Source organism: Canis lupus, chromosome 30, assembly GCF_003254725.2.
Source record: "Canis lupus dingo isolate Sandy chromosome 30, ASM325472v2, whole genome shotgun sequence".
NCBI lineage: Eukaryota > Metazoa > Chordata > Mammalia > Carnivora > Canidae > Canis > Canis lupus.
In genome coordinates, this window is record NC_064272.1 from 40,438,147 (window position 1) to 40,461,489 (window position 23,343).

At 45.0% G+C, this 23,343-nt stretch overlaps 1 protein-coding gene across 3 annotated transcripts in view; it reads right to left on the bottom strand.

The window, feature by feature from the left end:
* The window catches only part of UBE2Q2 (ubiquitin conjugating enzyme E2 Q2), a 57,593-nt gene extending 44,996 nt beyond the window's left edge, over nt 1–12,597 (bottom strand). Inside the window, exons 1-2 of one of the 3 annotated variants that reach the window (XR_003145904.3) lie at nt 12,323–12,597; nt 2,207–2,308 (exon numbers count right to left, since the gene is read on the bottom strand). Coding sequence is in view for 2 of the 3 variants with exons in the window: in XM_025472077.3 (XP_025327862.1) it covers nt 2,207–2,308; nt 12,323–12,508 (288 nt within the window). In the remaining variant the exon portion in view is untranslated. The remainder of the gene's footprint in view (nt 1–2,206; nt 2,309–12,322) is intronic. The other 2 variants (XM_025472077.3, XM_025472076.3) reach the window with 2 other exon arrangements.
* Nucleotides 12,598–23,343: the final 10,746 nt, after the last annotated feature.

The window sequence follows — 23,343 nt, forward strand, 5'->3', positions numbered from 1 at the left end:
ACACCCAGGAGGAGTAAAACTATAAACCCACACAAATACGGATTTTTACAACACTGTTTGCAAAAAGGGCCAGATTAGAACAATATTCTATGCCTTGCCTTTTCACGTGCACATCTTGGAAAGTTGTATGCATTCCTATGGAATTAACTACAATAAACTATTATATCATAAAACTGGTAGCCTTTAACTGACTTTTTATTGGCGACTTTAAGTAATAAATGTTTGTTAAATGGAGGAATGTTTCAATAAGGGAAAAATTACCACTATGAAACTGCTGCAAAGATGTCAGTTTTAAGGTTAAAAAAGGAGTCCCTGTATTTGGCAACTAGACATAAAAATTTTCAGTGCAAAAAAAAAAATTCTTTTTCAGTGCAAAAATGAAGGCACAATCTAGACTATAACGAATTAAGTAAAGCAAAGGTGAGGAAATACAACATCTGTCGTGGAATGAGGTTATGAAATAACTGGTAGACTATAAGAATAGAGGGTAATTTGGTTTTCTTCTTTTATGTAAATATATTAATTTTTTAAAAAATACAATGAGACCCAATTTTATGCCCTAGCTCATTTCATTTTGTGAGCATTTTTTGATGAAAAATTTTAGACAGCGGAAAACAGTCATTACTACTATTATAAGACTCATACTTCTGGACCTTTTTAGAGTTACCGTCCTAAAAGAAGATAGCAGTAAAGGGACTAATTTCCCTGTCCTGTCACTCTCTCCTGCTGGAGATGCAAACGTATGTCTGTCTAGCTTTTTACTTTTACCTCTATCCTTCCTGCCTCTCAGGACCAGTCTCTACTCTTAAAATACTCTTCAACTGATTTCTTCTGCTGTTAATTTTAGGAATAGATGTGTTTAAGCCACCCATCACTTATTTTGACAAGAATCTGAGGTAAGATTCTAACTTCCCCTATCCTTAAGTGTTTCTTTGAGTGTTTTAACTTACTCTGAATTCTCAATTGCATGACTGTGTCTAAACTATTGTCTATCTGTCCAGTCCAACGCCAGTACGTAATATTTTTATTTAATATCTAATTGGACAAGTCTCTCCTTAGTTTTAATTTTTTTTAATTATTTACTCTTTAAAACAAGCTTTTTAAAAAAAAAAAAAAAAACAAGCTTTAGACTCATTTTGTCAAGTTCCAAAAATAAGACTGTTGGGATTTTTAGGGGAATTAATTGCATTCAATTTCTATTAACATAAAGCTATGGAGATAATAGACATATTTATAATATGGAATCTGCCCATCCAGGAACATGGTAGTCAAGTCTTTCATTCCATGTTAATCTTTAAAAAAGAGTATAAAACTGTATTGAATATGACCTCAACTCTTTAAGCATATCTATTAGAGTCTATACATTTTATTAGCAAGGGGAAAAATGCTGATAGAAAATAGCTATCATGTCTACAGTGGTTATCTTAGGCAGAAATCTTCTCCAAAATTTCTATTTCCCTTCATTTTAACTAAGTTCTCTCACAATAGTCATTTAGTTTTAAAATCATAGAAAATAGATTTTCCAAATTCTGTAAAATGGAAAGTTATATTTCTTCATATATTGAAAAAAAAAAAAAACATTTTCTTTGTGTACCTATGGCTTTTCCTGCAGTCACAGACTCATGATCGAGAAAGCCGTTCCCCAAAACTAGCACTGATATCATTCTAGCATGATTTCCCCTCAAATCCACTGCAGTCTTTTTTCCTTTTTCTATCTTCCACCTTGGCTAGTGGTCCCTACCAAAAATGCTTGCTTGGTTTAATAATCAGATTTCACAGAAAAGAGACCACCTAACTCCTTATCTAAATCAAGGCTTAACCTATGGGGAATAAAAAAGATAAGTCGGGGCAGCCCTGGTGGCCCAGTGGTTTAGCACCACCTTCGGCCCAGGGTGTGATCCTGGGGTCCTGGGATCGAGTCCCGTGTCGGGCTCCCTACATGGAGCCTGCTTCTCCCTCTGCCTGTGTCTCTGCCTCTCTCTCTCTAATAAATAAATAAATAAATATTTTAAAAAAAGAGAAGTCCGGTAGTACAGAATCTGAAGGCCAAAAAACAAATGAAACTGGTGGTTAGCTTCTTTAAGGTTATCAAATAATCACTAATCACTTTTCTATATCCTATTACCTCTTAACACTTAAGTTCTGCATATAACATTCTTTGGGGTGGGGGGGGGGGGAAAGAGAGTAGGTTGGCTTATCCTCTCACCGAATTGTTGTTCTTAGTATCTTCTAGACGTTCCAGCACAGACGTCAGATTTGGGTCATCAGAGTCCACAAACCATATTGGTGAAGAGGATGGATAAGATTCCTGTTACAGAGACATCTATGTTAAACACATTTACATACAGACTAATCTGGGTATGCAAGTTGGCCAGATGGCAAGATGACAATGGATTTAAGTAAAATACATCACAGTGAAGAAAAGCAAAACATTAAAATCTATGCATGGAGAAAACTTTTTTCTAATGTTTTTTTTTTTTTTTTAAAGAAGTTTTATGGTGTAATTTTGCCTCCTCCATGTTACATAACTTGTACACTTAAAAAAAAATCAAGCAAAATGGGGATCCTCGGGTGGCTCAGCTGTTTGGTGCCTGCCTTTGGCTCAGGGTGTGATCTGGGATCGAGTCCCATGTCGGGCTCCCTGCATGGAGCCTGCTTCTCCCTCTGCCTGTGTCCCTGCCTCTCTGTCTCTCATAAATAAATGAATAAAATATTTTTTTAAAAAATCAAGAAAAAAAAAGTAGTTTACCCAGTCAGTAGTAGCTATTTAAAACAAAAAAAGGAACACTGCAAAATGTTAGGTTTTATTGAAAGCTGGGGGAAAAAAATGGTACTCAGGCACCAGGAAAGATGGGCTTCTTTCCTTTACAATGAAAGGTCAATTATGGCCTGGATTCTGCAGCTTTAACATTTTTTAAGGATTTTACAATCTGGAATTATAAATAAATCCCTCAAAAAGCAAAACAAAAAAGAACAGAAACAACCAAAACCCCAAATACAACCACCTCACAACCCTGAAGTATAATCTATAAATTCAAACCATACTACTTTTGCCTTTCAGTAAAACAAAGCTACATTTCTAAACTTCATCTAGAGGAGCTCTAACCTAATTTTTAAAGGTAGGGCAAAGGAGTATAATCTAGGCACTTGTTTTTAAAACCTTATAAATTCTAAAATGATTTTTATAAATCTTACTATACTCCTTGCTCTCTAATTACAGAAATTTCTTTGAGATTTTTCTCCATTGAAAATTGGCCCCCAAATCAATCCCATTTGATTTCACCTTTCTCCTACTCCTTTCCAAGCCTCCTCAGATCCTCAGATCGTAGGGAGGGATGGAATTTCTAAAGGAACAGCTTCCTTAAACGAGGCGAGGATTGTTTCTTGAATACTGCTGTGCTGGAAGGCAGAACAAGCCAGCACCGTGGTGACCACGCGCCACGTACAGCTTTCACTGGCCACGGAGGCGAGCCTTTGAGATGGCATCCTCCCTGCACGTCCTCCCTGCACAGCCCCCGCCTGGGTGCTACAGCTCCGAGGCCACGACGTCCCTCAGCGCCTAGTGGGCAAGCTCGGAAGTGGTCCCAGCAGCCCTAGCCCTGGGATTCATACTCCTGTGGGACTCCCGCCCCTGGACTGGCTTCTAACACACAATCCAGCAGGCAAGGGGAGGTCGCCTCTGGGGTTAGGGGACAAAGAGACGGGCCCTTCTCTGTCGCTCACCCTCCCTCTGGCGGAAGCCATCTCCTTTCGGAGAAGTCTACAGCCACCTGGCAAGGACCTGCGAGGCCTCTGCCCAACTGCCAGGAGAGGCAACTAATCCTACGGCAGGAGAGAGGCTGCAGGCAGGTTCCCCGCAATCTCGCCGTGGGCCGGCTGCAGCACCAGCAGCACCTTGACTGCCTTGCAGGAGACGCAGCCCCAGTGAGGCCGGAGAAGCCGGGCAGATCCCGGCACACAGAGACTGAGGCACCGGTGGCTGTTTTAGGGGGCCACGTCTGTTACAGAGCAATACAGAACTAATTTAAACCCCATAAAATTCCAATATTTTATTCCATCACAAACTGAGTACTAACCAGAAATGCTATAGCTACATATTTTTCAAAGTACAATCACATGGGTTTTTTAAAAGTTAATGAATAAAGTATTACATGCTTTCACCTCCCAATAGACATTTACTCTCTACTGTTTTCTGTTACAAATTAGGGAAACTCATTATTGTTAGATACTAGTTACAGAACCATGAGGTTCTAGTTATGGAGAAACAATTTTGCAGAAACACAGTATTAAAGATGCGTTGCTTTGAGAACTATAATTTTAATTACAATATAAGTTGAAGTCAAAGAGACGGACTATTTTTGAAGCTCTCAATTTTAAAGAACAAAAATTTGGATTGAAGGAGGACATCATTAAATCTGTTCAGTAGTGGTTTATTCTATATTCTCATTCTTCTAATTCTTATTGTGTCCCAAACCTCTTCACAGACTACAAGAAAAACTATCTTCAAAATTAATCTTGCTCTTAAAGAAAACTACTTATTGAGTATTACATTTTCTTCTTCAAATTCTTCAGCCTTGTTTGGGAACACACCATCTAGGCCTTAGTTTTGTATCTGTAGCCAAAAAAACAAAACAAAACACAAAAACTAAAACTAAAACCCCCAGCCAACTATATTTTAGAACTTCCCTGTGTAGATTATGTTTGTCTAGTAAACTTCTGCGAACCAAAATAAAATATATAAATTGTTGCTCTGGACTAAAACCCCTTAAAACCATATCATGACCCCTGTAACAACAAAACATGACTGAGATCAGTTAGTACCTAGGACGTGCTCTTTTAATCCTAGAGAAGGTAGGATGGACGGTCGGTCTAAGCAACTACTTCAACCTTTTCCAAAGTGAGGTCCTCGACCCCTGAGGGGAACCTGCTGAGCCGGCAGCGCAAATAAAAGGCAGTGACGCCGCCGGAACCACAAACTAAGCTTGGAGTCCCGGTATTCCTCACCACCGGGCATTCAACATGCTTCAAAGACAGAGAAAAAGGTGTTTTACCTAAGAATATCTGAATAAGTAGTAAAAGTTCCTTTACTAAATCTGAATCCTTATGTAGGTCTTTTAAATAGTGCAGCTGATGAAATGGAACACACCCACGAGAACTCAGAGAACACCCGAGAAAAAGCGTTTGTGTGGCTGCGCTGTGAAGTGAACCAACCACTTTAATGCAACCCCAACTTTACTTGAAAGGATGACTGATAGACAATGTTATTTCAACTTGGGTTTCTGACAGACATTTTCTGAAACATGAATAAAGAGTGTGTCATTTCAAGGAAAACAAAGAACAGTATTTATTGCCTATAATAATATTCAAGCTTTCAAGCAAAAACTAGAATTTTGGAAAATCTGTATCCACTACTATGAGCCTGAGAGCTTTCCAAGAATATTCTGATGAGATTGCCGCTGATCTTAATATAATGTCTTATTACATAATGAAACAGATCAACATTTAGAGGATTTCAGCGAGCCATATTTTCCACATGACCAATACATTATGTTATAGATCATGCAAAGATAGAAAATCCATTCACAGTTCAAGAAAGACCAAGTTTTGGTGAACTATCCAAAAAGAATATCTATAATTATCTAAATAACTATTAAAATATTCCTACTTTTTGCAACCAAATATCTGTAGGAGGCTGAATTTTCTTCATATTTCAACCAAAACAACATACCCTCACAGACTGAATGCAAAAACAAATGACAGACCAGACATCAAAGAGGTTCATAAGAAATGTAAAATTATGCCACTATTCTTACTAAAATGTTTTAGATGACAAAATATGGCCATTTTTCATAATAGTATTTTTATTCATATGTTTATTTTAATGACTATTTTAAGTATTTGTTTTAATCTCTAATGATAAATATTGATAGCTAACCTACATAAAAGCTCCTTGGGCCCTCAGTACTCTTTTTTTTTTTTTTTTTTTTTTTTTTAAGATTTGTTTATTTATTTTAGAGGAGGTAAGGGTCAGAGAGGGTGGGAAAAGGGAAGGAGAACCCTAAGCAGACTGACTCCATGCTGAGCACAGAGCCCTGTGAGGGGCTCCATACAACACCCTGAGATCAGGGCCTGAGCATGAACCAAGAGTCAGATGCTTGACTGACTGCATCACCCAAGCGCCCCTCATCTTCAGAATTTTTTTTTTTTTTTTTTTGGAGAGAGAGAGAGAGAGAGAGAGAGCATGATCTGGGGGAGGAGGCAGAGGGAGAAGGAAAACCACGGTCCCCGCTGATCGGGAGCCTGACACAGGGCTCCAACCCAGGACCCTGAGTTCGAGACCCCAGCCAAAGGCAGAAGCTCAACAACTAAGCAACCCAGGCACCCCTCACTTTTAAACAGTATGAAAGTGTTAACTCCAAGAAGTTTTAGAATAGCTGCCTTCTCCACACCTCCTGCAGCCCAGCCCTTCCTTACAAGAAACATCCCTCACCACTCTCTACTAACCTATGTGGTTCTACTGGAACTCGTTTCCCCAACTTGTTCCCATCTGCCCATCTCTTTCCCTTGACCCAAAACTTGGGCACAGGTCTCTATGAGCCCATCCTACTCCCAGTGATTAGCTGTCAGATGGGCTAAGTGAGACAAATCGAGGTCTTCTCTGGAACTAAAATTCACCTTCTGGATGCTCTAGAGTCTTAAGGACAAAGTTGGCCACCCTGAGATAGTATTTATCTTTCCAAACAGAGAGGGATTATGCAAACCAAATTGTTTTCTAGAGGGTCATATTTTCTGTCATGACTGTGAGAACACCCATTTCACGGCACACTTGCTAACATTTTTACCAATGTTAAATAAAAGCTCCTACGTGGAAGGAAAAAAGTTCCTATGCAATTTGTATTGTCTCCAGAAACCAACTGATTGAATAGGAATGGAAAGCCAACACTTCCAGGGAAGTTTCAAAGGACATTACCTATACACGTAAGGATTTAGCTCTAGCTCTTAGAGTCCAAAGCATTATTTAAAATAGAAAAAAAAAAAAAGAGAGAGAGAGAGAGAGAAACCATCAGTCTTATTCAGAAATAACTTTCTGTGTCTATTTTCTACATGAGTCCACTAACCCCAATGTGTGGCTCCATATCAAGGACCACCAGCAAAACTCTGCCAGAATGGTCCGTTTCTACTATCTTTCCAAATAATAGAACGTGGTCATCTGCAAGGACTTCATCACTCTCTGAAGATGGACACATACAACTTTTGTTGAAGGTTCAGGAGCATAACAGTTCTAATTCTTTCAGAGACCAGTTATAGGACACATTACTTTCACACTGTGTTCCAGAAATTTGGGGTTAAGAATGATACTGACAGAATTACCGTTCAGTGCCCTAATAAGAGTCTAAAAAAAGTCTCTGACATTTAATTTTTAAGATTTATTTATTTTTAGAGACAGTGGACATGCACGGGCCCATGCATGAGTTGGGGGGGGGGGGGAAGCAGAGGGAGGGAATCTTCAAGCAGACACCCTGCTGAGCCACCCAGGTGCCCCTAAATGCTGACATCCGGGAAAAAAAGGCTACCCAAAGAAAGAAATTGCTCCCTGCTAATCATTTTGCAAGCAAACAACGAAGTAACTTGATCAGAGCCCAGAGAAGCAGAGTGAAAAATCAACACTTGGTAAAAGAAAAATGCATACATACCCTGTGATCTGAAAAATGCTTAAGTGTTTTGAGTAGCAAATCGCAGCTAATCAAAACATCATTCTAATTAAACTGAGGCAGAGAAAATAAAGATGCTGGAGAAGATCCAAACCACCTGATCTGCAGAAACCAATGGACAGTTTCCTTGGTTCTGAGTCTACTTTGTCTTTCAGAATAATCCCTTAGAACAGAGAACAGAGCAGAGCACTGTTACAATGGCCTTGGAAACAGGGACTCTGCTTCATCCCCTGGCTCTCCAGGAATGCTTTACGTTTGGCAGTGACTGTTTCAGTTCAAGTCCCCACCTCTCCACTAGCTGACATCCATCTAATACTATCCTTTCCCAGGTCTAAGGAAGTTTAACAAAAACAAAACAACAACAAAAACATCAAGTTACTCAGGGATACACCATTCATAAAATGGAAACCTGAGTCTCTTTTTCACATGTCTGTTCTTTCAAGGAAGGGTATAAAAATGGCAATAAGGGAGGACAGATAGGTAAGGACTAGGAATTTGACTCTATAAATTGGTCAGATGATTGAAAACAATGATTCCTCTGGCCTGAAAGTACCACTTAGGTGTTATTTCCAAATGATTCTCCAGGAGTTCAATTTGGAAAGGTAATCTGTCCCAGAAGGGCAGACCAAAGAAAAGGTATTGGGCTCTTTAATCAAGTTGGCTCATGATTTCCTTTGTATAACCTTCACAGGGCTACTTTTTATTTAGTGTAAAGAAAAGAAACCTGAAAAAAAATTAACAGCACTGATTTATTCCCCATGAAAAGCTGTTAGAAAGGATTTTCAAAATAAATTGTTATCCAGACACAAGGGACACTATCAGTTTCATATTTGTAGAAAACATTATGACTACTAAAGAGCTTTCTTACATAAGCTTTCATGTGGGACAAAAAGTATTGTCTAATTTTTTTTTTTTTTTTTTTTTTTTAGAAAAACACAGTAGAAAAAGTGATTTAAGGCCCCAACTACTAAGTATAGACTAAACCTTTTGCTCTCACCTAAACTCAGGGTTCTAATGTTTGTTATGTTAGTGCCCTGCTGTAGGTGGGGGGGGGGGGGGGGGACGGACTTTGGCAATGACCAGTAGAAATTGGCAAAACAAAGAAAATGTGCAAACACAAGTAGCCTGGCAAATAGCCACTCATGCAAAAAAGAGTTTATGGTTTATGCTACACAAACAATAACATTAGTATGAAGTTTTGTTTGCCAGCTAATTTACACCGTGGGTGGTGGGGTGAGGGAGGGGAGATTTTCACTCTGAAATACTAATTCCCTATCAAGAGTTACCAGATTTCCAGAAGTCCATATAAGGAGAAATGGAGTTGCCAAGTTATGTTAAATATTTCAAAGGGACTAAAAGAATGCCATATACTAGCTCCCAATAAGGCTGCACATGCTGCTTTGCTTCTAGGTGTGAGCATAACAACTGCATGTTAGTGTTAGTGGAAACTGGCAATTAGATTTGTTTGCATGACACTCCGTATCAGGAGTTCACACAAAGCAAGTAATAAAAAAGACTCTTTGAGGTGGAAAGTAGCATTTTTTTCCCTTCATATTTTAAGATTAGGACAAATCTATATAACAGGAAAAGACTTAGCTCAATTCCCTTGGCCTACAGAGTCAAAGAACATCTATGTTTTGTTTTTTCCTTTTTAAAACTATCTTTCATATGAAGTCAAATTACAGATTTCCTATCCAGGGACCTATTAAATACTGAAATATTTAAAATATGTCTTGATGTTACCTCCACACTTTTGACAAATTCTTGGCAGTTAACTTACACAAGAGTTAAGATTTTTGTTGAAACAGAATATAGCTAAAATAGAATATTTACTGAGCATTTACTGAGTGGAAGATGAAGAGCATAGAGACTCTTCTCCCCTGTCATAAAAAGAGACAAACATCTAAAACTATTAGAAGAGAACATTAGGAAACATAACCAAAGCAGTAAAGATTCTAGAAGGGAGGAAGGGGAAATAAATACCACCAGTGACTGAATAGGACTTCCTAGAAGAGCCTTGAGGGATGGTCAGATGTGGAGACAGATCGGGGTGGGTAAGGGGTACATTCCACGTGGGAAAAATGGCTTCAGAAGCCTCAAAGGAAAAGGGGGGCACAGGATCTTGAGAAGACTATTCAGAAACTGGCAAGCAGGAGTGCAAGGAAACGGGTGAGGCGCAGTTTTCTCAAATGTTAAAGACACTGTGTAAGTATGCTTCCTGGTGAGCAAGGGAAAAGACAGGGCCTAGCACGTGGAGGAGCTCAATAAATATCTGGGAATAAGAGCAAAAAACAAAAAACAGATAAAATTCAGTATTTTTTTTTTTAAGAGCTATAACATTTTAGAGAATAGCAATTCACAAACACAATAGACAGGAAATCCAACCTCATTTTTTTCTTTGCTCTTTCCCCTCTAAGCAAGCGGTATGGGCACCAGCAAGCCATGTAGATTTTATCAAACACCTACCTATGCTTAAAGAGTGTCGTCTATTTTTTAGAGATACTCACTGAAATATTTACAGATGGAGTGACAGACCAGGAACCTGCTTCAAACTAATCTGAGGTGGGGTACAGGTGACATTGGTGATTGGCCAAAAATTGACCATTGATGAGGCTGAAGACATGGAGGTCCTCCACACTATTCAACTTGTGCATGTTTGAGGTTTTTCCATAAAAAGTTAATACACGTTCCTGTACACTGAGCACTCAGCATGGTAACTATTTTCTAGTGAGACCTCTCACAATCCTGAGTAGCTCCTCATACTGGTCCATCCCACACCCTCCTTCCACCCGGTGTTTCTAATCCACCCCCGTGCTGTGCTCTGCTCTGTGCAGCTGATTCCTATCAGCCTCCTCTGCTTCTCACTGGAGACGATGCCGGCGTCGTGCTGTGGGCACAGCCTGGACACTAAAGGACATCTGTCACCCCTGGAGCCCTGGCACTAGGCGCCAGCACAGCAGCGGTGCGACCCTGCGGCCACCGAGGTGACCACAGCCATCCACACACACTTCCTGAGACCACACCCCGGAGAGAACTCCTTCTGGCCAGGGCAAGCACAGTTTTCCCGACTTACCTCAGGAATTTAGGAGCTGCCAGAAGCCTACAGGGTGCATCTGAGCACGTAAGGCAGCCCTACCACGTCCTGGGCAGCTTCCCTGCAATGGTCAGCACTCAGGCCAGTCTCCTTCATGCTCACTACTACTTCCTGCTTCCCATGTGTGGGAAATGTTGTCCTTTACCAGCCTATAGCCTCATACTTTGTCTACTTCTAGGCAAGCCCCATTTTCTCAAGCTTTGGTGTCTTTTCTGGATAGTTCCCTCTGCCTGAACCGAGCTTCCACGCCCAAGATTCTACTCACCTGTGAAGGCCCCACTCCACTGCCACCCCCCCACACACACACACCAAACTCTAGTTAAGTGCTGTCTCGGGCTTTCCTAACGACCCCGTAGAGCTTGACAACCCTCGGTCATACGAACCTCTTCCCCAAAGACGATTTTGTTCTGAAAACTGCTCTACCCAGTTTTGCAAACCGGCCCTAGAACAGCACACCTAGACGCTGCACGCCTGCTCTCCCCAGCACAGCACTTGTCTCTGTCTCTCAAAAATACACAGCTGCTCCCGCAGAGCGTCTGAAAATGATTTCACCGTCAGTTATCATGACTTCCAGCCCTTTCCAACTCCCCAGTGCCACCGGCTTCACCAGACTTGGCTCCAGGGAGCGCCCGGCGGCCACCTGGACTCCTGCTGTCAGAAGCTACTCCGCGGCTGGGAACAGCACCCCAAGTCAACGGGTCACCGTTCCCTCAAACACACCCAGGAAAGGGTTATGAAACGCCAATCCCGCTGTTCCTAACGAGCCTCCAATTTAACCCAAAGAGGGAGCTTTAAACTGCCGCTTGGGCTTTGTGGCCTAAAATCCTCTTTCCGGGCAGAAGGCTTGGACAAACATCCCCTTCTGCCTGCAGATCATCCCGAGGCTTACGCCCAGGGGGGCCCGGCGGCCAGAGCCCGCGGCAGCACCTGCGAGCCCGGTACGAGGCGCCCTTGGGGCTCGGCCGCCCGCGCGGAGCCAGGCCTGCAGGAAGGGGTCGTTCAAGCAGCACCGGACGCTGCGTTCTCCACTCTCCCTGGAAGGCGGCAGTTCCCCGCGTCAGCTCTTCCTTAAACGTAGCTGGGGGAATAAGGGAGCCCAGGGACAGCTGACTGCAGAGTAGGGGGCCCCCCATCGGGTGCCGGGGCTCCCCCTGCCGCAGGGACAGCGGGTGTGGCGGCCGCGGGGACACGGGCGGGCCCAGGGGGCAGAGCGGGCCGAGCGCCCGCAGCCCCACGGCCGCCCCGCGGGACAGGTGGGGGTAAGCCCCCTCCTCCCCCTCCCTCCCCCTCCGTCCCCTCCCCCTCCTTCCCCTCCTCCACCCGCGCCTCGCTCCAGGGCCCGGCCTGCGCCCCGCGGGGGCCGGGGAGGGGCCGGGGCCTTGAGGGGCGACTGCCCCTGCCTCCCGCCCCCTCCCCTAACCATTCTCCCCCGCCCCGTCCCCTAACCCCCTTCTCCCCTCCCCTCCCCCCCTCCCCCCCAGCCCCGGCCGAGCCCCGGCCGAGCCCCGCGCCTCACCGTGATATTGCAGTGCAGCGAGAGCGGCGGCGGCGGGCGCGGGCTGCCGGGCGGGGCCGGGGGCGGCGGCAGGAACTGGCAGTGCAGCTCGTCCAGCTTCCAGCTGACGACGCGGAGCCGCTCGTGGTCCTTGTGGAAGACGGACGCCAGGAGCTCCAGCTCGGCCTTGAGCCCCGCCACCGACATCCTGCCCTCATCTCCGGCGGGCCCGGAGCCGCCGTCACGGCCGCCGCAGCCCCGCAGGGCCCCCCGGCCGCCGGCCCGCGCGACGCGGCGAGAAACGGCGGGGGCGGCGGGGCCTCGGGCGGCTCCCGGCAACCGACTCGGCGGCCCGTGAGCGCGGCCCCGCGGCTTCAAAGGGCAACGGCGCCACCGCCCCCGCCCCGCGCCCCGCCCCGCGCCCCGCCCCCCCCGCGCCCGCCCCCCGCGCGGCCCCGCCCCCTCCCCGCGGCTCCGGCTCTAGCGCCGGCACGCCCCGCCCCCGCCCCCGTGCGGCCCCGCCCCTCTCCGACCCCGCCCCGCGGCTCCGGCGTCTGCACGCCCCGCCCCCTCTCCGACCCCGCCCCCCTAGGCCCCGCCCCTCTCCGACCCCGCCCCGCGGCTCCGGCGTCTGCACGTCCCGCCCCCTCTCCGGCCCCGCCCCCTAGGCCCCGCCCCTCTCCGACCCCGCCCCGCGGCTCCGGCGTCTGCACGCCCCGCCCCCTCTCCGACTCCGCCCCCTAGGCCCCGCCCCCCTAGGCCCCGCCCTGACCCCGCGCGCTTCTGCCCCGCCGGTCGGCCGCGCTCCGCGGGCCCTGGGTCTCGGGGTGTGGGGCGGGCGGGCCCCGGGGCGCGTCACCTGCAGGATCCGCAGACCCCTGCGCGCCTCTGCCCCGAGCCCGGCGGGCCACCTGGGCGGGGTGGGGACGGGGCGCAGGGGGCGCAGGGCCGCACAGCTGCTCGCACCCGGACCCGCCCCGCTAGCCCGGGCCCCTGCCAGCGTCTTTCCTTTCCTTTCCTGCCCTGAGCGTTGGTCCCCTTCCCACGCTTAAGGAAACCCTCTGAGCTCCCAGGAGGCAGGACTGGCCTATTTTCAGTGAAGTCTTAGCTCAAATGTGTCAGAGGGCCGCCCAGTCACCCAACACCGCGTCATCCTAGGTTAACGTTTTTACTCAGCACCAATCACTGATATTTTGCTTATTTGTCCATCGTCTCTGCCCAACACGAATGTCTTCTTCAGAGTTGCATCCAGGACCTGGAACAAGGCCCTTCGCGGACACGCAGCGTCCCTGCCTGGATGCTCCTGGGAGGCCTGCCCAGCACGTGCTGCAAGCCCCGGCGCCTTCCGTGCGGGTGCAGGATGCCTGGAGGATGCCTGGCGGTCCCTCCAACGGACCGAGCCTAACGGGGGAGGGGGGGGGCAGGGGCCTAGAAGGAGGACTCACTCCCTGGCTGTGCGACCTCTGCAGGTGCACAGGGCCTCCAGCTTAGAAGAGCCCTGCGCTTGGTTCCATGCTCTGCTGTAGCTCTTTTGAAATCCTTAATGACTTTTCAATAAGGAGCTCTGCATTTCCCTTTTATACTAGTCTTGACAAGACCTATCGAACCTTCTCTGCCTAAGTGTCTCCTGCTTCCTGATCTACAAGTGGTCCCTGGTCTACTGGTCCCTTAGATCACACACCACAGAACAACACAGGGAGATACGAGGTCCACTGAGTGAGGGATATTTTTAAAGCTTTTATTTTCATTTATTTATGAGACATTGTATCATGTTATAGCGCTACTCAGCTTTGAGGGAGTCACAGACCCTCTGGAGAACTTAATAAAAGCTATGATCCATTTTCCTGGGGAAATACTTCTGCTTATAAAGTGTTGTATTTGTGGGGATTCGTGGTCTGCCCTGGCCCTAGAGATAGCATTATGAATAAGGACTGAGAGGAGAAGGGAGTTCCAGTCCCCAGCTCTAAGTCAGAAATAACTAGGATACTAATAGGCAGTATTGCCCCATTAGACACCGGAGGGGCCCGCTGCTTGCTTTTTCCATCAGTCCTCAGTACTCTTGGGATCCTAACAGGCATGGGAGTCATGGACAAGGATTTCAGACAAAGGGGAACAACCTGTTCAGAACCTACATGACTTTGAAAAATAAAATGCCCTCAACATATTACTTAATCTATCTAAGGTTTATTTTGTTATCTCTAAATTGTTATGAGTAAAGAGCTTTATAAATTGCAAATGCTTTTACTAGTTATATCAGAAATAAATATATAAGTATCAATTTCACAATCATGTTGTGAGCGTTTGCTGTGTGCCAAGCCACGAGAGGGCTAGGCAGAAATAGAAATTGAATTCAAGAAGCTTAAGGTCTAGCATTGTAAACAAAACACTGTTTCCTGATGATTTAGGCTGCAGATAACAGAAAGCTGTGACTTAAAATGGCTAGGACAATAGGAGATATATTACTTTACATAATAGCAAGTTCAGAGTCAGGGCTGACTCCAAGAGCGGTTGATCAGATCTTCAATAAGATCAATAGCCCGAAAAAATAAAAAAAAAAAAAAAAAAAAAAAAAAAAAGATCAATAGCCCGGATCCTCTCCATCTCCTTTGTCAGGGGAGCAAGGTGGCTATGGCTGTTCCTGTGGGTCACATCCAGCCAGGAGAGTATCTAGAGTCAGAAAGGACTGCTTCTTCCATATCTCCTAAGAAATGGGGACCTTCCCAAGATTCTGTCTGGCTGACTTCCCTTCTGTGTCATTGGCCAAAGTGTATCACATGCCCATCCCTAAACCAATCACAAGGAAATAGGTTGGATCATTCTTTGGACTTCACAATCATCTGGGATGGGAAGGATGCTGAGGCAATCACTTTGTCTACTACAAACATGCAAATAAGGACAACACCAGACCATAATTGATAAGAAGTTTGAACTACTGAACTACTACATAGCAGGGAAGAAATTAATTCCAGAAATTACTTGCATGAAAATATTATCATATTCAGAGAATATCCAAGAGCCCAGTCGATTACGCAGTACAATGCAAAAAGAAAAGGTTGAGGAGGTATTCTCTGACACCTGATTTCAGGGCCCTGAAGTACATGCCAGGGACTACACTTTCATTTGATGAATCATCACTTTTAAGAAGATTAACCAGGCATTAGTGTTTACAAAACAGATCTCGGTGGGTCTAAAACTGTGATGTTGCCACCAAGGAGACGCAGGAAACGGAGATTCTAGAGCTGACCTGCCATTAATTCAACAGGGCGAGTCACATCCAGCCCTGAGTTTCTTCAGCTTCAGACATTAGGCTTTTGGACAGGTCCAAGTCAATAGAAACACTGAAGTAGGAGATGTGGCAGTGGGGATAGAAAGAGCTGGGCTGATTCTAGGGATATCTCTGAGGTAGAACTGCTAGATATTAGAGTTGATGCAGAGAGAGAGGGAGAGAATTTTATTTAAAGTAACTTTGACATTTCTTGAGTAGGTGGCTGAGAGGGAGTGATGCTATTGCAACAGCCAGAAAAAGATGAATTTGAGGTGACGGTGGGACCTCAGGTAGAGAATGTGTACTATAGGCCTTGAGTTTAAGAGGGAAGTCATCGCAAGGGATGTAACTGCAGATCAGCTCAGCCACACAGAATGATAGTAGACACCTTGGGTGTGGGTATGATCATTGAGTCACAGGGGAGAGAAGACAATTCGGGCCATTGTGTAAGGCTATACCATTGGTAATTTAGTGGTAAGGAGTCATTGGAGAAGTCAGAGGATGACCTATGTGTCAGATTCTCTGTGGAAAGGACAAGAAAGATCAGGGCCAAGAAAAAAATCTATGGGCTTTAGGGATTAGGAGGTCAATAGTGTTTTAGAGAAAACCATTGCAGAAGAATGGACACAGGATAGAAGCACAGACACGATGTGTAGATTACTTCTTGGAAAGGTTTCAGAGTGATGAGAAAAAGAGAAAGGAAGTTTTAGGGTTTTGCTTTGTTTTTATTACAGTGTAGACAGGGGTGGATTTACTGTGAAGCCTAACCTTCAGGGCTCCTTACACTTGTACAGGCCTCTTCTAAATAAAGTTCAATCTTGAACAACACAGGCTTAAACTGAGCAGGTCCATCTATACGCAGATATTTTTCTGATAAATACAGTACAGTATTGTAAATGTATTTTCTCTCATGGTTTTCATAGTAACATTTTCTTTTTTCTGTCTTTATTGTAAGAACACAGTATATAATACATATGACATGCAAAATATCTGTTGTTTATACAATCCTTAAGGCGTCTGGTCCATAGGCTTTGGTAGTTAAGTTTTGGGGAGTCAGAAGTTAGATGCAGATTTTTGGCTGTGTGGTGGATCAGGACTCTAACCACACATTGTTCAAGGGCCGACTGTAAATATTCATTTTTGTTCCTAAGTTGGTATTTGTAATGTTGTGTTCTTTTTCTTGAAGAACGCTCCAGAGATTGAATAAAACCTGGATCTGCCCCTAAAATTAGAGTCGTTTTTAGGCAATGAAAACTGAAGATAGACATGGGGAGATACGACATAGAACTAGGCCCTGGAAGAGGAGGGAAAGGAGAGGATAAGGAGTTACTCATGGGGAGAATGGGTTGAGGGAGACTAAGAAATGTTGCGTTGCAATGGAGGGTTATTAAAGGATCTCAAACGGAATGACCTGGAATTCAGCAAGGCAAGTTTGGGGATGGGCAAGACCGAAATACAGAAGCCTGAGAACAATGGAGTGCTGACAAAAGTTGGTTGAGAACTCTGACCATAGGATCCCACCTGGATGTGTCTGAAGGGCCATGAGAATCAAATGGGGTAAGAGTGGAAGTCTCTAGAAATCAGAGCAAGTTCTGTATGAAAGAGTGGGAGAAATCAAAACCTGTATGGAAGAATTTTTAATTCCAAGGACTTTGTGCAGCCCGGGTGGCTCAGTGGTTTAGCGTCACCTTCAGCCCAGGGCGTGATCCTGGGGACCTGGCATCAAGTCCCACGTTGGGCTCCCTGCATGGAGCTTGCTTCTCCCTCTACCTGTGTCTCTGCTTCTCTCTCTCTCTCTCTCTCTCTGTGTGTGTGTGTGTGTCTCGTGAATAAATAAAATCTTTTAAAAAGTTTTTATTTCAAGGACTTCAATGCAGAATAATTCTCAGTGATAGTGTATTTCGTTCTTTTCTGTCCCAACATATCCTTTAGGGCTGCTCTCAGGTGCCATCTCTTTTATCAAGCCTTCTCTGGTCCCCCTAAGTTAAATTTAATCTCTTTTTCTCTAATTTTTCAGTACCTTGTCTGTTCCAGCACTTACTTTTTTGGTTTCACCTTGGCTGATGACTGGCTATTCTCACCTTTAGCTAGTTTTATCTTCCTCTGCTAGATTATAAACTTGTCAAATCATCTTCATATCTGTAACACATAATGCGATCCCCGGGACATAGAAACTATGCAATACGTGATCACTGAGTGGACACAGACCACCAGAAGTGAAATCCATGTAAGGCCTTCAGTTAAAGAGACTGCAAGTAAGTGAGAAAAGTGGTCTAGTTTCACTGAAATCTCAGGGAAGCTGTGACCTCTCCCTGGCTGAAGTGTGCACACATCAGCATGTGGCCACATGTGCCCAGACAACCACAGAGCTCCTCACAAGGCACAGGAAACGGAGCCCATCCCTGTTGACATGAACAAGTGACTCGTTATTCTGCCACAGCCAACTCAGTGAGAAACTGTTCTAAGGTCATATTTTCACAAGTTTGGGCCCTGGCTTACATTAAAACTACTTTTTAAAAAAAAATTTTTTTAAAACTACTTTTGATTTTAACTTCATTACCAACACCCATCATTTCTCTCTTGCCCGTATTGTAAGGGGCTTTCAGACCTTGATACAAATACATTGAAAGTGTATGAATTTGAAATAGATACACATATGAATATTATTCTGGGGAGAAGGTCCGGAGCAGCGCCGTGTAGTACTGTCTGTACTTGTGCTGTCCAGCAGAGGAGCCACCAGCCATGTGTTGCCACTGAGCACTTGAAAAGTGGTGAATGTGACTGTGGAACTGGATTTTAATTTTATTTAATTGTAATAAAATTTAAATAGCCGCATGTGGCTAACGGTGACTGTACTGGGCATCACAGTGGTAGATAACTATGACAGCACATAGAGCCAGTGGAGCACTTTTAAAAACATGCCATCCCTACTCCTTGAGAACAGTGACCATTTATTACTACGCGTTGTATCTTCAGTGCCTGATACAGGTTCAGTGTTTAATCAATGTTTGTTGAGTGAATAACTGAAGGGCCAAATTTCATATTTTCTCTGATCTTAGTTATTACGTTTCTAAAATAAAAAGGATGTACACTTAGATTTCTTCTAACTCAAAAAAAAGACTCTAGTAAGCAAATACTTATTAGACAAATATCTATTAAGTACCTATTATGTGCGAAGTAACTTCATTGCTGTAGCAATCTTAGGAAACTATCATTATACTGACTTTCAGAAAAGGGAAATAGTTTGCCCAAGCTCATGCAGCCCATAACTGATAATGTCAAAATTTTAACTCAGGTCTGTCTAGCTGTCTTCACTACACTCTTGCTTCTATATAAATCATAAATATAAATATAAATAAATGTAAATACTTTAGATAAATATAAAATAATAACAGCATTGAGAGGGCAGGGTGGCATACAAACCACACTGAATTGAAATATAGATCCTCCTCTTGGGAAGATCCCTGGTTCTACAGGTAAATTCTTGACTGCTGAGTGAGAGATGCCAGCTCTTCAAAAAACACCTGGGCTACTGAGAAGGCACAGACACTCTTTAGCCTCCTGAACCCACTGAAGCTGATGAAGGGAGGCAGGAGGGAAATCAGCCCGGAATGTACCAGAGTAAATACCTAGAAACCTCTGAGTTTTATCTTCCCTCTGTTGCTACCATATGAAAGCTTCAAATAGAAAGATTTCCTCCTCCTGCCTTCCACAGTCACAGTCCAACAAAATGTTCTTTTGGAATGTTTGAGGCTAATGAGTGAGAACATTTTTGTAGATGTAGGCATAATATACTTTTGACACAGTAATTTCAAATCTAAGCAGTTATCCTAAATAACTAATTAAGCAAATATATCAAGATTTAGTTACCAAAAGTGAGGGAATGACTAAAAACATCAAAAATTGATAAGCCAATCAGAGAAATCTCAACATTAAATATTTGATGATACTATGCAATTATTACTTAATTATTTAGGTGTGACTGTAGTATTATTACCGTTTTATTTTCTTAAATGAGGGTCTTTTATAGCTCTTTGTCAATGAAATAAATAAAGATTTGATTCAAATATTTATTCCACCTCTTTTGATAGTAGTAAAAGACAAGAAAGGACCAAGTATCTTAGAACTGGATATGCCGTAAGTCTGGTATATTCAAACAATGGAATAGCTTGCAGCCATTAGAGTGAAGTTGTGTATAGCTCTGGAAAGATATACCAAAATGCTAACAGTGGTCATTTCTCGGTGGTGACTTTTCAATCAATTTCAATTTCCCTTCTGTTTATTTATATTTTCTGAAATATTTTCATTGAACGTATTGTTTATGTAATGAAATAATTTTAAACTGATTTCTAGATATTTAAGGTAGAGATAGGTAAATCAGTTAAGGAGTTTGCAAAGGAATTTTAAAGGTCCAGTGGGTATGTAGCTGCCTTTTTTTCGATCACAAAAGGACACCTGGCTTAGAAGCAGCTCAGAAGCTGACACAATCAATTCAACTCACACTTTTGTTTTGGATGAATTCCTTCTCCCCAGACTGAGGTGACTGAAGGCTCTTTATGCCTTGAGTTTAGGCAGAGGCTTTTCCTTCTCTGGCCCACCTGCCAAGGCTTCCATTAAGCCTTTCATCCTCTCTGCAGAGCAAGTGCTGGGTGTAGAGGCCTCACCTGTGCACAGTCTAGTGCTTCAAGCTGGTGCTATTTCCAGGAGGAGTTTATGGAAACACAGACTTGATTCTATATTTGGGCTTTGCTATAATCAATTACACTAGGGCTTGGAATAGCCGAAGTGCCTAGAATCTTTTTTTTTTTTTTTTTTTTTTTTTTTTTAGTGCCTAGAATCTAATAGAAGAATGAAATGTTTACCTGGTCACTGTTTCAAATCCAACCCAAACCCAGTCAGGGGTTGTGGAGGGTGTCAGAGGTTATGTATTGTTCTTTCCACTGCCCCACCTGGGAAGAGTGAGTGCTCCTGGCCCCATTCTGCCCAGGCGGCTCCAGGGGCCAGCACAGCCCTGACCGGTGAGGGCACTCGGGGGACACGCATGGATTCATACAGGGCTGTGTGCACGGGCCCAGCCGGACCCATGTGCACCCTTCTCGCAGGCTGGTGCGGCCTTCCTGGCACCCTTCACTTGGATGCACCGCAGTTTGCTTATGGGTTCATGTATTGAAGGACATCCTGATCTCTTTAAGGTTTTAGCTATGATGAATAGAGCTACCGTGCATACTCGCATGCTAGTTTTTGCGTGGAAACAGTTTTTTCAGAACAATTGTCTAAATACTAGAAGTATGAATGTTGGGCCCTCAGGTGAGATTTATTTAGCCTTGGAAAAAACCGCTAAACTGTCTTCCAAAGCAACCGTATGCACATCCCCAGCATGAAGGAGCGTTCCTGTCATATACAACCCTCCAGCAACTGGGATCCTTTTTTGGGACTTTAGCATCTCTAAATGGTGTGTAGCACTATCTCGCTGCTGTTCACATTGGTAACTTCCTAGTGATAGAGGATGTAGACCATATTTTTGCAGGCTTGTTTTTTATTGGTACATCGCTTTGTCCAGGTGTCTGCACAGATATCCACCCGTGGTTATACGGCTATGTTCTTATTGTGGACTTCTGAGCGTTTTTTGTAGAGATTGGATAAAAATCAAGTAGTTTGAATATCAGATGTGTGTTTTGCAAATATTTTCCCAGTTTGTGAGTTGTCTTTTAGTTTTCTGGGCAAAGTCTTTCACAGAGTAGAAGTTTTACCTTTATAAAGTTCACATTATGTGTATATATATATATATATATTTTTTTTTTTGGATCAGTGTTTCATGTTGTGTGTTAAAACGCACCACCAAACTCAAGGTCATGTAGATTTTCTTTTATGTTTTCTTTTTGATATTTTGATAGCTGTGTGTTTTAAATTTACGTACAACGTTCAGTGAGTTTTGCTGGACGTGGTGAGAGTTTGGTCCACATGTCACGTCGCGTCCCTGGGCTCCAGGTCACCGTCCGTCAGTGTCCTGGGGAAGCCGGGGTTGGGCTCCGCGTCGGGGAAACGTTTCGGCCGCTCACAGGCCTCGGCTGGAGCCTGGACGGAGGTGGGGGCGGCCCTGGGCGCGGGGACACCGCCTCCCGCTCGGCCTCCTGCAGCGCCTGCGCGTCCCGCAGGGGGCGCCCGAGCCCAGGCCCGGACCAGGGGGCGCGTGCGCAGTAGCCTCGTCCGCCTGCTGAGGGGAGCCTGGGTGCGCGGGGAGGCTCGGGGAGGCCGTGGGGGGGGCGTCCACGCTGACAGGGCCCGGCTCCTCAGGACCCGCGGGGAGGCTCGGGGAGACCGTGGGGCCTCGTCCACGCTGACAGGGACCCGGCCTCCTCAGGACCCGCGGGGAGGCTCAGGGAGGCCGTGGGGTTAGGGTTAGAGTTAGGGTTAGGGGTTTGGGTCAGGGTCAGGAGTTAGGGGTTACGGTTAGGGTTAGGGTTTTTAGGGTTAGTTTTACGGTTATAGTTAGAATCCAGGTTAGGTATATGGATTATGGACTAGGGGTTAGTGTTTGGTTTCGGTTACTGATAGGTCTGCTGTTAGGCTAGGTTAGGGTTAGGGTTACGATTAGGGTTAGGGTTTTTGTCTGTAACAGTAGAGATTGGATCTGGTCATGTGCTTGACACTGGGACTCCCAGTAGCTTCAATGGGTTAGTTTTAAGTGTTCTAGTTATGTTTGGGGTTAGGGTATGTGCTTGGCATCCATCCATTCAGAAGCCTCTCCAGAGGATCAAACTCCAGGCCTCTGTTGAGGTGACAGTAGCCATGGCAGGCGTCTCCTGAGCTAGGGAGGGGATTTGCGGCTCTAAGTACTCTTTATTTGGATTTTCAATTTCCTTCCTGTTTTTATCTCGCTGTGCCCACCCGTTCCATCAATACTAACAATTGTCATTTTAAAGTTTTAATTGAATTCCCGTTTGTTAACACAGTATAACATAGTTTCAGGTGTGCCACATAGTGATTCAACCTTTGGCTACAACGCCTGGTACTCGTCACAGGTGCCCTCCGTCATCCCCATCCCCCACTTCCCTATCCACCCCCCCCCCCCATTCCTCTGGTATTTATTACTTTATTCTCTATGGTTAAGAGTGTGTTTCTTGGTTTGCTTCTCTCATCTCCCCCCCCCCCCCCCGGCCCTTTGCCAGTTTGTTTGGTTTCTTAAAATCCACACGTGAACGCAATCGTATGGTATTTGTCTTTCTCTGACTGACTTAGTTCATTTAGCGTCAGTCCTTTCCGGTTCTCCCACGTCGTTGTCAATGGCTTCATTCCATCCCTTCTGATGACCGAGCGACGTCGCAGTGACTGTATTTCCCCCATCGTCTGTGCCCACTCATCTGTCGGTGGACGCCTGGGCCCGGTCCGCCGTTCGGCTGCTGTTGATGATGCTGCTGCAGACACTGGGCTGCGCGTCCCCCTTCGAATCTGTGCTTCTGTATCCTCGGGGCAAGTACCTCGCTGCGCAATTCCGGCATCGTAGGGTCGCTCTACTTTTAACTTCTTGAGGCCCCTCCACACCGTTCTCCACAGTGGCCGCACCTGTTCGCATTCCCACCAGGAGTGTAAGGGGCTCCCCCTTCTCCCCAGCCTCACCGACACCTGTTGTTTCTCGTGTTGTGAATTTTAGCCATTCTGACGGCTGTCAGGTGACGTCTCATCGTGGTTTGGGTCTGCATTTCCCTGGTGATGGGTGATGCTGAGTGACTTTCCGTGTGTCTGGTGGCCATCTGGATGTCCTGTCAGAGACAATGTC